The sequence below is a fragment of the Colletes latitarsis genome, chromosome 1 (assembly GCF_051014445.1).
Source record: "Colletes latitarsis isolate SP2378_abdomen chromosome 1, iyColLati1, whole genome shotgun sequence".
In the NCBI taxonomy this organism is placed as follows: domain Eukaryota; kingdom Metazoa; phylum Arthropoda; class Insecta; order Hymenoptera; family Colletidae; genus Colletes; species Colletes latitarsis.
In genome coordinates this window covers 51420861-51437005 of record NC_135134.1, presented here as the reverse complement: position 1 = coordinate 51437005, position 16145 = coordinate 51420861, and the positions used below count along the sequence as shown (strand labels likewise).

The 16145-nt window shown below is 42.1% G+C and overlaps 1 protein-coding gene and 1 long non-coding RNA gene across 2 annotated transcripts; one reads left to right on the top strand and one right to left on the bottom strand.

Annotated features, from left to right (window-relative positions):
* Nucleotides 1-822: 822 nt before the first annotated feature.
* LOC143344746 (nose resistant to fluoxetine protein 6) lies at nucleotides 823-13335 on the top strand. The gene is made up of 11 exons (XM_076771117.1): nucleotides 823-1192; nucleotides 7977-8188; nucleotides 8648-8865; nucleotides 9505-9596; nucleotides 9952-10145; nucleotides 10315-10650; nucleotides 10747-10943; nucleotides 11240-11366; nucleotides 11430-11619; nucleotides 11691-11833; nucleotides 11935-13335. Exons 1-11 carry the CDS (start codon nucleotides 967-969, stop codon nucleotides 12448-12450), a joined length of 2451 nt encoding a protein of 816 aa, XP_076627232.1. The 5' UTR covers nucleotides 823-966; the 3' UTR covers nucleotides 12451-13335.
* LOC143344779 (uncharacterized) lies at nucleotides 8122-15727 on the bottom strand. The gene is made up of 3 exons (XR_013080143.1): nucleotides 15532-15727; nucleotides 14887-15183; nucleotides 8122-8225 (listed from the first exon to the last, which is right to left on the bottom strand). It is a non-coding gene; the product is annotated as an uncharacterized LOC143344779 (long non-coding RNA).
* Between the last annotated feature and the right edge of the window lie 418 nt (nucleotides 15728-16145).

The window sequence follows — 16145 nt, the reverse complement described above, 5'->3', positions numbered from 1 at the left end:
TGTTGAATACTAATATTATCGACGTTACGATTGCATTTTAGCCCTGACCACGATCCAAACAAAGTAGAAAGTTACTGTCCGCTAATACATATACATAATATGTTGCTGGAGGATGATGTCTAAATTTAACGATTGGTTTCGCCATTGTCTGTTTACGGAACGAGAGTGGTAAATATATAATAGAATAACTATATGTGTAAATATTTACAAATTTTATTTGAATTTCAGTTAGAAAATGCTATGAACTTGTATTTGGACTTAACGAATACCCTAGTACGCGCTGCTATAAATTGTTTTAATATTCCTCAGGGCCTGCCATTGCTACTTTAAAATGACCGTAAAACGAGAAAGGGATACAACGTTACAGGCCCAGTAGTCACGATTTAGCTTTTAATTCTGCAAGGAATTATGCGTGTGTATATCGAAAAGCCAGGTGCTGGTGTAAGCGAGGGTGGAAACATAGTAACGCGAGAATGGCGAGAGCGTGACGAACGAGGAGACCGCTGCGGAAAACGCGGCTGGTCTATAAACGGATATCCGCGGAAAAAGTTGATCGAAGAGGAGCCAAGGAGAGACCCTGTTAGTCGTCGTGGTCGTTTCTCACGCGGCGAGAGATCCGTTCGATCTTTCTGATCGTCGAATTCCTGCCAACGGTGTCGCATACGCGCTCCCACTTCTCCTCCATCGAGAGGAGAAGACGACACATTACGCGCGGCGCGTAATCCTCAGTCGCATCGATAAGAGGTGCCCATCGGAGTCGAATGCTCTTACCCCCATCATCGTGCCAGCGCCTCCGGTAATATATAAATGCACCAGCGATTGACAGAACGTACAGTTCACGTTTTGACGTCTCGTACTTGCCGGTACTTTTACGCGTGCACACCTAGCCCACCAGTGGACACGTGACCGCGCAACCGCCACGTGCTTCGGCCCTAAACGACACGCGTCCCACCGTCCACGACTACGATGCGTTCTCCTGTCTTCGAACGGCCTTTAATCCACCGTCTTCTACTTTTTGTTCTTCTCGCCGCGTTCTCGAGACAATTCGTCGACGCTCGTCAACCGGAAACCGTGCTCCTCGACTTCCTCGCGAGACCTTTTGCACCCTCTGACAATGCATCCGAGCAGTGCCTCACGGATAGCGCGATTTACTTGACGGAAGTCTCTCGATTCGCGCCTTGGGCTCTTCAGAGTAAGTCTACCTACCCGCTTCTCGCTTTTACCTTTTATCCTCTTGGCTAAACTTAACGCACTACCACCGGTAGCAAGCTTCAGTAGCACTTTGTCTTTTCGTTTGTTATTATTTAACGATCGTTACTGTTTTGCAAAATCTTGCGTGGTTTCTATTGGTCGACGATGTGATATTTTCTGCTAGAAGACATTCTTACTGAATTGTACATAATACATTGACTGGATGGTAGTATTGAAAATGAAACAGAGAAAATTACGTACACGTGACAACGGCTCTCAAACGTATCGAATATGAGTAATGTTACCAAGTAACATAAGCGATTCTAGTGTATGCATATTCTTGGAATGTTAATTGTTGTTTAAATTTTCTTAATGTTATCTTTAATTTTACATTGCATACAGTTAGTGCAAGCATAATGTTCATACATGTTTTCAAGAATGAAACGCGATTCATAGCAGAAAGAGGGATCGACGACTTATAGAATAGAAGAAAATGTATCGTTCTCGAGGTATTGATCGTTTGCGTCTGAAATTAGTATTTAGCGACAATATAACACGATTTAACCAATATTCGAGCGCTCGTTGGTTGCACCGTGTACCGGATTATCGTTTCGCTTATGCATTATCTTGAATTTTGATAACATTGCGCGTTTTATCGCGAAAGAGAATGGCTGATTTCGACGAAACCGTTGACACAAATTTTTGATCTCTGACCATCTGGCGAGATATAAAAGACTTGGAAGAAATGGAACGAAATTTGTGTTTTCAGATAAACGTTTATCTCTTTGTTTGATCGACTTTAGATATTTCTGTCCGCGATTATAGAATGCAAAGGTGTCGAGTTAGCGTTTGGACATTTAAAAGCGAAACGTTACTTTGTTGCTCGAATCTCAGTCGAGTGGCGGCAGGAGTCGAGATGCGTGGTTCCTGGAGAAAAAGATCGCGTCGATCTCTGCGTATCGCGGATCAAAATGGCTAGATGCATCGCGTTCGCGACTCTAATAGCAGCACGAGTTTGTTGACCGAATTATCGGGCAAGTTCGAGGTCCATTGCAAATGTGTTGCAAGCTTGCAATTGCGATTCTCGATGCTTCTCGTTATCAGATGCACTCAAAAAATTCCAAGATACTTTCACGTCGTCTGCAAAAAAATTTACACGCGGATTTAAGATGCAGAGTTCTCCAACGAGAGCGAGTGCTCGTTGTTTCATTTTAACAATAGTCGAGAGCTTTTTAGGGCACGTCTGTGCCTTGTACGATGAATCCAATCCACCTTGGTTTCGTGGATTGCTCAATTGGTTTCGCGGGTCAGTGAACCTTATACCAGTAGCTACTTCAAAATAGAAAGTGAGCAATAGAAATCGTCGCCGTAAAAATACCGTTTTAGGCGATCTGTTTGTGTATCTATTCGCGCGTGATTGTCCAGCGCGTCGCTCTTGTATCTGACGATTGTTCGTTTTATTAATTTCGATCAATTGTAGCAAAAGTATATCCAAGAAATTGCCTTTAGCCGTATGTATTTCGACGGGGTCGAGAGAGAAACAAAACGCGAAAGAAGATACAATTCGCTTTCATTGATCCAAATATATCTATTTATGCAAACCAAGAATATTTGTCCGAGACCTACCACAAAGGATTAAAATTTATCAGTAAGTGGCGTAAACAACTTCTCAATACACAATTTCGTTTTGTAAACATTGCAGATACTGTTGACCGATTGAAGCTTGACTTCGATTTAACTTCATCGAATTTTTGACGTTTATCAACAGTAATAATTATATGTTTCTGTGCGTTCAAGTATTAGCAAAACGTTATAATCGAAATTAAAGGCGTAATTTAATCGGTGGGGAATTAATCCAATCATCTGTGATCCTCGCTAGTGTAGCGTGTCAGTGTGTTGCTGGATCACCTGGCGAAGCTACGTTTTTCTCGATCTTTCTTAATCTTTGTATTTTAATATTCGAGGCAACGATTTACCGAAGCTTTTGAAAGAAAACATAATCGATGCCTCGACAAATACGGTCGTTTAGAAAATGTGAAACAATTAGACGAAAGTGTGATTTTAGGTGGGTCTCCGTTTGGTTCGATCGTAATTGCATCTGCAGGGTTACATCAGCGAACGAATGGCAATAAAACACGCTTTAATCGAATCCGTCACACTATCTCGACACGTTTTTTCATCGGTCGACCGTCCATTTATTTAGCCAACGGTTCGACAAATTGTCTCCGGCGTCGCGTAGCGAAATAAACGAATTGCGGAGGCAGTTTAAATCGCCGCGTGAAATAAACCTGTCCGGACGATGCGCGGAAAGGAAAACGGGAGGACCCGAAAGAGGAAAATTTCGAACGTGTTGCGCGTCGTATGCAAATTCTCTCGTTGATTTTTCCTTTTTTTTTCCAGGAGGATGAATCCCTAAGGCCGTGCATCTCAATCTCGACGCGTTATTCGATCGGTTTTATTATTTTGCAATTTTATTAACAACGATCGAAGGGTTTTTACGCGCGAACGCGAGGGGACCAACCTTGCGGTACTTAATAACAGACTGCAAATAATTCGCGAACGAGCGAACGTCTTACGGTCGGGAGAATGTCGTTTCGACAAGTTTTTTGTCGTTACCGATTTTATTATTCGTTTATGGAACCGCGACAATGGAACCATCGATTCGACGTTGCAAATTTTTACCTTTAACGCGCAGTACAAAAGTAAGAACAAGTTTACCCGTTGATAAAAATCCATTCGAAAGTTAACAACACGTATGTTTACTTTTCTTGCAGACGGTACGAGTTAGGTAATTGCAATCTCCTTATCTCTTTCAATAAGAGAGACACCAGACGAGAGTAACTTTATGTTATTGTTTCCCGTTTACCAGAGAACCATTGTTTCGATACATTGTTCTATAATCTTGTTATTGTTACATGCATATTTACGATATCGCAGCAAAGTAAAATTCTGATTGCACGAGTTTTACATTGACTTTGATGACATTAATGGCTAGCAGAACCAACGGCAAGGACACCGATATTTCGACGAATCTCTAGCTAATTTTAATATTATCTCTTCGACGCTCGTTTTTGCCACAGTGACAGATTACGCGTCAGGTCTATGTTTTCTGACATCCATTTCTATCGGATCTGACGCTATTGCGCTGCTCTGTTTGTGTTAGATTTCTTTTTTTCCATCGATACGGGTTCCCCGCGCTATCGGCTGCAACATAAGGAAGTCGATATTATTGCTATCGTTATTATTATGCGTAATATAAGGAAGTCGACATTATTGCTATCGTCACCGTTATCTGTATTTATGCTGAACTTATTCAAGTAGGTCGTTGTGAACACGCGTTGGCCTAATTGTTTCGATACGTTTTATGATGCCGAACAGATTCGATTAACGAACGATTGATAAATAAGCGCGTGAAATTATTCGTAATTGTTTATTGGTAGTCTCATAGTATCTACACAGTACCGACGATAATACGCGCGATTTACAATTCGTTTTTCCAAAATGCATTTCGAGATATTGTGGATAAAAAAAAAAAAAAGAGTATCGATGCTCTCGTATACTGATCTTAAATACAGTTCTAGGGGCACGATTGTAGACTCTGTTTACATCATATTTCTCGAATTACGCGGATTAACTTGCATTTATACTTATTGTTAGTTACAGAAACCGAGATAAAACTATCTTCCCGCGTAAACACCAGCGAGTTATCGAAATATCGCTAAAAGTTACGTCGAATTTACGTCTCTTCTCAGCGAGAAACATTTCCTTGCGTAAAAACAGTTGGATCGGTAAAAAAAAACAAGTAATTGCAAAGTAATTTCTTTATCTTCGACATACAAAAATACGCGTTACGTAACATTTAATCAGCCGGCACAGTGTTTTTCTTTTTTTCGAAAGTAACAGAGTAAAATATGATAGACGCCAATCTGAAAAATCCTGCATCGTCCAATAAATACGTGCCTTTGGCAGCTATTCGATACTTTCGTTGGCCAACAATGCGAATCAGAATGTTAAAATAATTTAACGACGATGGCTGATTTTCTATCGATATTATTTTTTATTATCGATATGCTTTGTTCCATTTCCACGAAGCGAACGGTTCTGGTCGCGGCCCAGGAATTGTTTTTGCGAAACTCCGCAGTAAAAATCGAGGACGGACCGAGTACGCGTCATCGTGCAGTTCAAGGCTGGTTGCGTACAGTTCTTTTTTTTTTTTTATTCCAAAATCGAACGTCGAGCGTTTAAATGTTGAAACGGGGGGACCGCGGAACTACGAACGTTAACGTAATAACTATCAGCGACGAGATTTTATAATCCACCGGTGATCGATGACGGTTACAAGCGCGTCGTTCTTTTTTACCTAACTTTCGTTTCTCGATCGACGAAATACCAAAGGTTTACAATACCGCGTTTGGGATCGTTGATTTACTAGGACGTGCGTTTACAACAGATTAAGCATCCTAAGGTCACAAGTTCGTTTGCTCCCCCATCGATATCTTCATCGATGACGACCGAGAGCGATCCATGTATCGCGCGCGAGGATCTTTTTTTCCGATCGACGAACCGAAGGAAAATTTTACTATCGACGTCGAATGCAACTGGACGGCTGATGCGTTGATTTTTCGCGAATTTCCTCTTATAAGTCGCAAGTATAATCGTTCATCGAGAAGAGAAATATCTCAGAGTGGGTTGTACTATGGGTGACACGACTTCTTTCGCTCGTAAACAATATAATTTTCATGACGAGTAGAACGAAAGACGTCTGTCATCGGTGCACCAAACAAGACTATAAGACCGTCGCTCGATAATAGAGTCAAAGTGAAATGATAGAACGATTGAATTCGTCGCGTAGCAATATTTTATCGAAATCCATACGCCGTGAAAAATCGTGCTCCAGAAATAATGAAACTGCATCGGTGCCGCGTGACTCGAGCGAAGGTCAATAATAATCCTGCGAGTGAACGATCTCAAGGTCCCTAAACGAGGTAAAAGACACGTTGAACCGAGGGTCTTGGATCATAACGACACGCGTTCCTCGATGATATGGAAAATTTTCAATCGCCAATCGTTTCGAGGAAATAGAGAACTATGCGCTCCAAGATTTGCATATTCATTTATTTACGGGAGGATACTTTGGCAGGTATAACCGAAACCTTACAGACATTTGTAAAAGAATTACTATCTATCTATGCATTACCAAACATTCGAAAACACCTGAATTTCTCTCGACCTCTGCCCTTCTCGCTATTGAAAAAGATCTTGTATGAATATTCTTAAAATTTCACTTGTCACGAAGCGAGTTATCTGCGGACAAAGTCTTAACTGTCGATGTTAAGCGTTGTACAAATCGACAAGGTTTACGACGCTGGATAACGATTTAGTTATTTGCCAGAATTTGCTAACTCTTCGCGAACGGTGCAAAAATTGCAGCCTTAAGGCTTGCGTGCTTGAAAAATGTATTTTCACCCATTTTTAATTAATATTATCGCACAATGCACGCGTATCTCGCGCTCGTTTGCACTTCCGTACGCATGTTGCCGTTCGCGTCTACCGAACGATATCAATTATCAACGGTTTCGCGGCCATCGCAAGTTCGTTTCCACGCGTTTAACATTTTATTTTTAGACAATCGTGCATTACTTAATCTAACGTTTGTTGCAGCATTTATTTCTGTATCGTCGCCGAGGTTCGTAAGTAAATTATTGTTTTGGACTATCTTGAACATTTTCTTCCATACGCGTATCTTTATTTCGAGGCTCGCTAAATCCGGTGCTTGCATTGTGTTCTAACGATCGTAGACGGAATAAAGAATTAATTGTTCTCTCAAGGTCCGTTTCGCGATCGGGCGGATCCCCACTTTTTCAACATTCCGACTTCCCTCTCTGTTTTTTAAACAGAGAACGCACAACATGCTCGCAGATATGACAACGCGATGGAGAAGAGTATTCCCCGGATTGACCTTGACACGTCATAATCGACACTGTCGGACTTCAATCTCAAATATGAAAAGAAATTTTTTATTTTCGGTTTAAACTTTACTTAAATTGTACAATAAACGAAGACTGGAGAAACGTAACTACTGGTACGCGAATCCACTGAGAGATCGGAAATATATCGTGAAATTTCTGAACGAAACGATCGATCGTCGTGGTTTTCGAAAAAATTCTGCTTTCTACGAGCTTATCGCGGTGAAAATATTGAAAAAGATTTTCTCTCAAAATACCAAGAGTCGTTATCATCGAGAAGATTGAGGACAGAAGAACTCCTTGACGCATCGGCTGTACGCGTACGTACGTCAACCGGTTCCATCCGATTTGTTATAAAGCGTGAACGATTATTAAATGCCAACGCGATAGCTAATACGTGTGCGTATATTCGCGAGAAATCGCTAATTTTCAATATTAAAATCAAATTCTGTTCGATTTCAGCGATCATCGACTAACGATCCAATATCGGACGCTCGATCGATCCTACTTCGATAATTAGATTACGGATCTCTATGCAAATTCGTATTTTTATTAATAGAATGAATGAAATGTGAGCTTTGCAGAGGGTTGTCTCAATCCCTAAATATAGTAACTCGTATCTAGCTTTAAGTATTTCTTATGTTAAGTGCATTCTGTAGTTTTTTGAGAACTAAAATACGAGGCAACCCCCGAATACTCTATCGAAACACCTATCTGTCTACTACGTGGTTGAAACAGTAACGTTTAATCGTTGAATTAGAAGGCAAAGAATAACGAGGAGTTGGAAGAAAAGTGCATAGACCTTCCTCTGAATTCCAGTGTACGACTCGTCCGTGAAAATTCCAGCGGGCATAATCACGGGCAATTACAAGCTGCTAGGCAATTACGACGAGTGTCTGCGTGTGAGAAGCGGACACGGATTTACCGGGAAGGCCTGCACCGCCATGGTACATTTCAACATTGCGGAGGACATCGGTGAACCTCGGGATCGCGATCTGGGCGATCTGTTACTCAATATAGCCGTCGCGTCGGTGAGTGAATTTTCATCGAATCATCCAGATGGAACACCTGTAATCGAATATAAAAAATTTAGCAATTCTCCATACATCCTTAACCATTCGCTTTTCACTGACGATTTAAGATGAACGTAATTCTCGATAAAAGATTGGAAACAAAAAGGAGATATTCAACTGTCTCAAACGAATTGTTCTTCTGTCAAACAGAATGATAAATCATTTTGTTTTTTATCGCGATAACGCGTCTGAACCCGGATTCATTTAATACCTTATCGGTCATTGTTCGGTAACGTTATCATCGAACGATCTTGTTAATGATTATCCTTATCGACTCATTCGGTGCGCGCGCGCGTCTCGAGAGTCTCAAACACAAGAAAACTTGTGTCATCGGATTCTAGGCGGTGCTATTACCGTTTTATCGAGCAGTTTATTAATTATATTAATCCGAAACTACGGAACGATGTACTTGTTTAGGGTACAAAATGGTCGTCCGGGAAAACGGTGACCTACGAGTGGATGTGGTGCGTCCCTTCGACCTGCAACCATACGGAAATCCAGACAGCGTTGAGGACTGTCCTCGACTCTCTTAAGGTGAAAGGTCGAGTGGATATCGCGGTTAACGTTCCAGAGAACTCGTGTCACACCGCAGAATCAGATCAACCAGTGTTCGACGTAACCGACTGGATCTACATGTAAATATTCATATCGGATTACAAGATTCGTAGTTTTTGTAAGAAACGCAACAGCAACCGCATCGTTGTTTGCTCGAGTCATCCAAGGCAAGGCCAAACTCGCCATCGAAACACCTTACACGACATTTTTAATTACGTATAAAATACGTCGATCGAATCGCGTTCGATGAAGAAGAAACCGATAAGCTACAATTAATTAAAACTTGCGTTGTTTGCCGTCTATATATCTAGTTCGCACAGTGTAAACAGTTGTTAAGCCGTCGAACAGTTCACTATGCGATAATGTTATTTAAACAAACGGTCCAAGAACTGTTTTGAACAGCGTCCAATGACAGTTTACGCAATCGAACGATCTTACGACAAATGTTGTCGGTTTTCATTCAAGTTTTTCGCGACCCACGACCGGATAAGTTCGATCCAACGATTTTTATCTTCTCTGCGTACACTGGAAATAGCATCGATTTATTTTTGTGCTAGATCCCATATTTTGTACGCTGCTAAGTCGCTTTTTTCGAAAGCCTCGAGCGCTTCGTAGTTGAAAAAAGTTTCGCGCGTTCGCTTAAAATAAGCTTTCGCGTTGCTCGACACGCAATCGTTTTGCGAAACGCCTTTTAACATATAGGTCGTGTTGAATTTCAGATCGATCCTCGCGACATTCGCGGTGATCATTATCGCCAGCACAAGTTACGACATCGCCAAGCAAGGCCGTTCGAGCGCGTTGAACCGAAAAGGTGGGTTACTCGTTCTTGTTGCGTAAACGATAATTCCGCGCAGAGTCCTGCTCGGTTCGACTTATCGATTCCTTGACAGTATCAGGAAAAGATCGATAGTGCGACCCGATAACGATACTCGATCGGGCCCGATAAGCGTCGAGAGTTGTTTGTTTGAAAGCGTTTACCGATTCGTGTCGATTTACAATCTGATACGGGGGTCGTTCAACGAGGAAAGAAACAAACTATCGCTGCTGAATCATTGATTACTTAATAAGCGGTATAATTCTTCTGTTTTGCTTGATCATTAACTTGTCGTTGCTCCCCGAAGACTCCAAGTAATTTTAGCTTAAAAAGATTTATTGCGTCTGTTCAGATACGAGACACGTTCTGTTGACTTCGTTCTCCGTCTACACGAACGGAAGAAATCTGTTGAGAACGGACAGACACAGAGATTCTATTCGATGTCTCGACGGATTGCGTTACTTAAGTATTTGTTGGATAATCTACGGTCACACGTTCTATTCCGAGGTCATCAGCGTTAAAATAAACCTCAACGAGATCCCATCCGTAAGTATAGCAATCCTGGGAATTCGTAAAATATTTTGATTCACTCTGAAACCGTTCCCAAACGGTGATGTCGAAGATCGATGTATCGCCATAAGCACATATTATTATAGAACATTTACGAAACATTTCCTCTGTGCTAATCAAAGCGATATACTTGATATAATTTAAGCTGCACTTGAATTGGGGCAACATGCTGCTGTTGAACGCGAACATGGTCACCGACACGTTTTTCCTCTTAAGCGGCGTCCTGATGGCCTACACGGCGATGACAAAGGACGAAAAAAATCTGCAAGGGAGTTTCAACGTGATCGGTCTCTATCTTCATCGTTACATTAGACTGACACCGGCGTACGCGATGATGATCGGTTTTTACGCTACTCTATTCTACAAACTTGGAACCGGACCGCAGTGGGACCAAACGGTCGGCCAAAATAGGGACTTCTGCCGCGAAAATTGGTGGACGAACCTTCTCTACGTTAACAATTACGTTAATCTAGACAAAATAGTGCGTATACGAACGATATCATCTTACGTAGCTTGAACTCTCCATTAAAACTTAGTCAAGTTTATTTCTTCATTAACTTCCTTCTTTTATTTTTAGTGCTTGTCTCAGTCTTGGTACCTAGCGACCGACATGCAACTCGTCTGGTTGTCTCCGATTTTCTTGTACCCTATGCTCCGGTTCACCCAAAAAATCTTTTGGCTCGTCGTCACTTCGGGCATCGTTATCTCCGTTCTCGTACCATTTTTAATAACATTCGTGTTCGGGCTCCCAGGGACCATGCTCTATTACAAGGAGTAAGTGTTGAAATTCATGAAACGTTCTATCTTCGCCTCGTCCTTTCTAAGACCTTCTCGGTGCTCGTAACGTCTGATTTATTTCGTACGCGATCACTGATTTCTCCACATCGCCCATTCTGAACCGCGATCCATTCATCGTTCGCAACTCCACCATATCCTTACACGAATCGACCTGTTGTTTCATTAAACAAAATTAGAGCCATCAAAGACTGACGAAATATTGTATAAATAAACGTAAACTTAAGTTTAACAAGTGATATAATCGAATTAATTTAATATATTTTTATCTCTAGCTCCCTGGCCGACGTTTACGTGCAAATTTACACAAAGGTTTACAATAGATACGGGTCTTACGTAATCGGATTGGCTCTGGGTTACATTTTGTACAAGACACGAACGCGAGTTGTGAAAATACGTTCGGTAAATACATTTCCTCGAAGGTATTTTAACGTTTCATAGTCTACAATTGACAACATTCTACAGATTTACGTGATCCTTGGCTGGTTGGTCGCTGCCGTGTCCGGTTTGTTCATGGTTGTCGAACCTCGATGGATGTACTTTGACGACCACCTCTACGACAAGTTCGAAGCGAGCTTCTACGCGGGCTTCCATAGGCAAATCTTCGTTCTTTCCGTTTCTTGGATCATTTTCTGCTGCGTTCACGGTTACGCTGGTAACTGCAATTTAAATGCATCATTCCTGTACAACTCATCGAACGTTTTTAACTATCTACTGTCGTTCAAGGTTTCCTAGATCAATTTCTCTCGTGGAGAGGATGGGTTCCCTTCGGTAGATTGACCTACAGTGCCTACCTGTGCCACTACATCTTTCTGCTCATAGAACAGGGAACGGTTCGAACGCCTGGAATAATTTCTACCATGTCGATCGTAAGTACCTGAGATTCGAGTCATCGGCAACAGTCTGAGAAGGCACAAAATTTCCCTGAGAATTGCATACTCAATCGAGAAAATTTGCGCGTGCCTTGCAGTTTCGTAGCTTCTGCAGTAACCTGTGCCTCACGATGATGTTCTCCGCCTTTTGGAGCCTCTGTTTCGAGATGCCTTTCATGACCCTGGACCGCACGTTGCTCTCCCACAGGAAAAGCTTGTCGAGGTTCTCAGGCAACTCTAACCAAGGGAAGATGTACGGTTCCACCGACTCGAGCAAGGAGATCTATCGATCCACGAACGAGTCTTCCACCACGATCTCGCGGGATTGCGAGGATAGTTACAACGGAAAGTCCAGCGACGCCAGCGTGTACGATTCCACGGGAAACGTCAGCGGCTATCAGCCGGTTATTTACGACTCGAATTCTTCGCAAGACTTGAAGTCCCAATCGAAGGACCAAAAGTGTCCTTTTATTTTCGTGATCGGTGGCCCGGGGAACACCAATTCCTGGCCCAAGAAGGAGACCGTTCATCAAAACAGCGGCTTCAACGAAGAATCTGACCATGCGATACGAAACAAAGATTCCAGCGAAACGAATAAAACGAGAGACAGCTGAGTAATTCGTTCTGTATCGTAACACGAGCTTGCGGGTCAAGTATTAATTTATACGAGGCTGGGGAAGGGCAGAATTACGGAGATTTTAACGATGGAAGGATACGGAATCGTGAATATTGATTCAGGAACATCGTCGCGATTTTTAAATGAATAAAAATCGTTATCGAAACGTTGGTTTAAAGCCTCGATTGCTATGCTAGTCGTTAAATCCGCGAAAGCGATATCGTGACATTCGTAAGATGAAAATAACATGAAAATAGGGGTACGTTTAAGCGTAGGACGATTAGCAGGATCGTTTAGAGCATCTTTCGGTGAAATTTTTAATAAACAGGGTTAACGGAAGCGTGGCGACTATGTGCCATAGTGTACTGGTGTTGTAAATCACGAGATCGCTGGATCGAGACTCAATATGTAAAATATTTCAGTACAATTTATCTCAGTTTTTCTACGTTGGCTTTTGCGTTTATATTAATATGCTATCTTGTCTGTTTTATTCATGATGTTAAAGAAAAAGGGTTCAGAACTTTCTGAATAGATAGACTCGCCACATGGGAGAGAAATGTCTTAGTAAAAGTGGGTAAAAAAAATTAATATTAATATAAAGGTCATCATTATTATTACCGTGGTTGTTATCGTTAACGGGCGAATCCTTTAGTACAAAATGCATAATATAAAGACATAACTAGAATATAAGAAGAATATACATATATGTTACACAAAAATCAGAATACCAACAAATATCTAGAATCTAGATAATACTAGTCAAAGATCGCTTGATTATCATACGTTCACTTGCAAATATAGTACTCTTTAGTTATTGTTAATGTATGTACGTACGATATTACTAATAAATTTAAACAAGAGATCATGAATTCGTAATTATGACACGTTATTGGTACAAGAGGATCCACACTAAAAGCAGTAAAACGAAAACGCGGTCGTTAAAATACGAGGAATGTGATTTCTAATTAGTAGAACATTATTGGTGCTCGTGTCGCTGTTTACTTAGGCTAACTGTTTTTCCCCGACCAACTTTTTTCAGGAACTAGAAGCGATAGAAGATTAAGAGACCGTAAGTCGAGAAGAGAATGGATCGTCTGTTTTGTCCGCGGAAGTAATCGATACGATCATAGGGAACAAGCATTCAAATTCATTCCTATACATTTCCTAAGAATAGAAAAACCTAAATATCCAAAGAAAACTCATGTCATCGAGAAATATATAATCTTCGTTTATATCGTATCCAAGTTGTATGACATTTGGATACAAGCAGAGAAGGGATAGGTAATTTTCCTCGCCCACTAATGGAGTAAGAATGGAGATTGAATAGGGGTTGCGTGAATCGTAGAGAAATATTGGCAAAACAGCGACGATATGTGGGAGTTGGATGACATCATTAACGGTCGATAGTGCGGCTTCAAGGGTTGCAAGTAGAGTTGTAGCACGTGCTTAAAACGCCCTTGGGACGCAAACGTTCTCCCTACCGTGGGAAAACGAGCTTCGTATTTTCACCAAAGCTGCACAGTCAAGTATTTAAAAAAAAAATTCCAAAGTCAACTTTTCCTCGCCATCGACGTCGCGTAATTTTTTAACGATCGGTTCCTCTGTCTCTGACGAAGAGTAAGAAATAGAATGGAGAATTTATCACGTTGATCAAAGGCCTATCACAGGATTGACCATCGATCGTCGAGTTAGGATGCATCCCCGCGATCAACCGTGTTCCGTTTTAATAGATAGGGCGTTCGATCCGAATGCCAAGAGTGGTGCATTTAGTAATTGCGGAGGCAGGTCGATGGTAGGTCGTGATTGCGTAAATTGGGGTGTCGTTGGTGGCAGCGACTGGCAGCGGAACGAATGTGGGGCGGACGCCCCGGAGCGTCGAACAGAGGGATCGTCGTCGCGACGGGCATCGACGTGTGCTCGACATCTGCGAGCCCACCGTTTTTCCGCAATGAAAACTCACTCGAGAGACATTTGTCCCCCTCCCCACCGTTCTCTTCCACGATTTATTTATGCCCTTGCAACGACACCGACTCCTCCTCCGACCTGGCCTTTTTTTTTCCACGCGTTATTAGCATGCACAATGAGCCTCCCAGACCGCGTACCGTTACCAAATTTATGTCAATTCGTAAGGGTAGTCACCGAAAACAGATGTCTGCAAACCTTTTCCTTCTTTTCTATTCGTGGTCCTCGCGAACTTGACGCGGAGGGTCCTTGAAATTGCTGAATAGCGGTCGAGTAGGAGCCCATCATCGAACACTTTTTCAAACGTGGAAGGTCTGAGGGGCCATAAACTCGAAAAGGAATCGCCTGCACGCGCTTCCGTGGAAGCTTATTTTCTACCACTTTTTGTGTTTAAAAACCTAAACAACGAATCGAATAGAGAAGTGAATGAGAAGAAGTGCAAATTCCCACTTCCGATCGCGTTGCGACGCACCTTGCTTCCGGTTCGGTGTCTCGAATTTCAAGGGCACCAAGTCGGATTCCTGGTCGACGTTCTCCAATTTCCAGGGCACCGATCGCGGGGGCAGCTCTTTTTGCGATATCGTCGCGAAGGATGGGACTCTGGCGCCGACCTCCCTCGACGCGGTCGCGAACGTCTTCTTCAAAGGTCTTGTAACGTGTGTCGCACGCCACCACCGCAATAAACTGAAATCCGAGGCTGCATCTGTGACAGCTTGTTCATCCCTCGCATAATACACACCCAGGATCCGTCTTGGCTCCCATTATCTCCCTGCAACAAAATTTACTCATTGTTAGCTCAGTCACATGGACGCTTCTTTGTCGAGAAAGACCTTGAAGAAATCTGTGCGAACAGGCCCCGTTTCAAATAGAATTGGACATCCCTTTCTGGTTTCCCATTTTTATGCATGCGTACGTCCTTTCGTTGTCCTTATTTTTAAAGATTTTAAGATAATACTTTGCGAACTTTGTCGTGAAATTCGTTCGCGGAAAGCGAAAGAAGAGGGGGCAAGAAAGGAGACAAGTTGGACGGCTCTTACGAGTGTGAAACACGAAGAGGCGTCTATAAAAAGGCTCAAGTGGTTGCACATGAGGGACTTTAGGCTTTTCGGTTACCTACGTCAGCGATTATTCTTTCTTTCTTTCGAACGTCGACGAGAACTCGTAAATTTTCGAACGACGGGCTCGGTTGGCGCCGGAGAGAATCCAAGGTCGCGTTTTCTTTCACAATTTACTTTCTTTAGATCTAACTGTTTTTCGACTCGACGTTTTATAAATATTCGAACACCAGCTCTACATAGTTTTATCATCGAGCAACCGAGTATCCATTCTATTATTTCGAATAACTGTAACGTTTTATAGATACAACCGCGTGACACGACCCGGATTAGATCCGCGTTGGACAGCGCGAGGCGTGGGTGATTATGCGAATCTCCGATTATGTCACTGTTGCGTAAGAACACTGTGATTGCCAGAAATAGTACTAATATCACATACAACGAAATCAGATCTGAATCAGGTTCCTTTTTCTAATCGAGAGTGTGTAGAGATTATGGACGAATAAAGAAATTTCGATTCTACGATCTTGCATCTTAGAAACCACCCATTTGGATGTATGCGTATTAAGAACGATGAGAAATAGAAAAAATAGACTCGCAAGAAAGTTTGCGTATCGTTTAAGTCGAGCGAAAAAATCTGGATCGAGTTTCGTGTAAGAGATCCTACCGATCGACG

Bases quoted from the DNA above. Each gene is read 5' to 3' on its own strand.
- LOC143344746 (XM_076771117.1), top strand. From the start codon at position 967: ATGCGTTCTCCTGTCTTCGAACGGCCTTTAATCCACCGTCTTCTACTT. The intron at 9,597-9,951 runs GTGGGTTACTCG...GCGTCTGTTCAG, and splicing joins GAGCGCGTTGAACCGAAAAG to ATACGAGACACGTTCTGTTG. The intron at 11,620-11,690 runs GTAACTGCAATT...CTGTCGTTCAAG, and splicing joins CTGCGTTCACGGTTACGCTG to GTTTCCTAGATCAATTTCTC.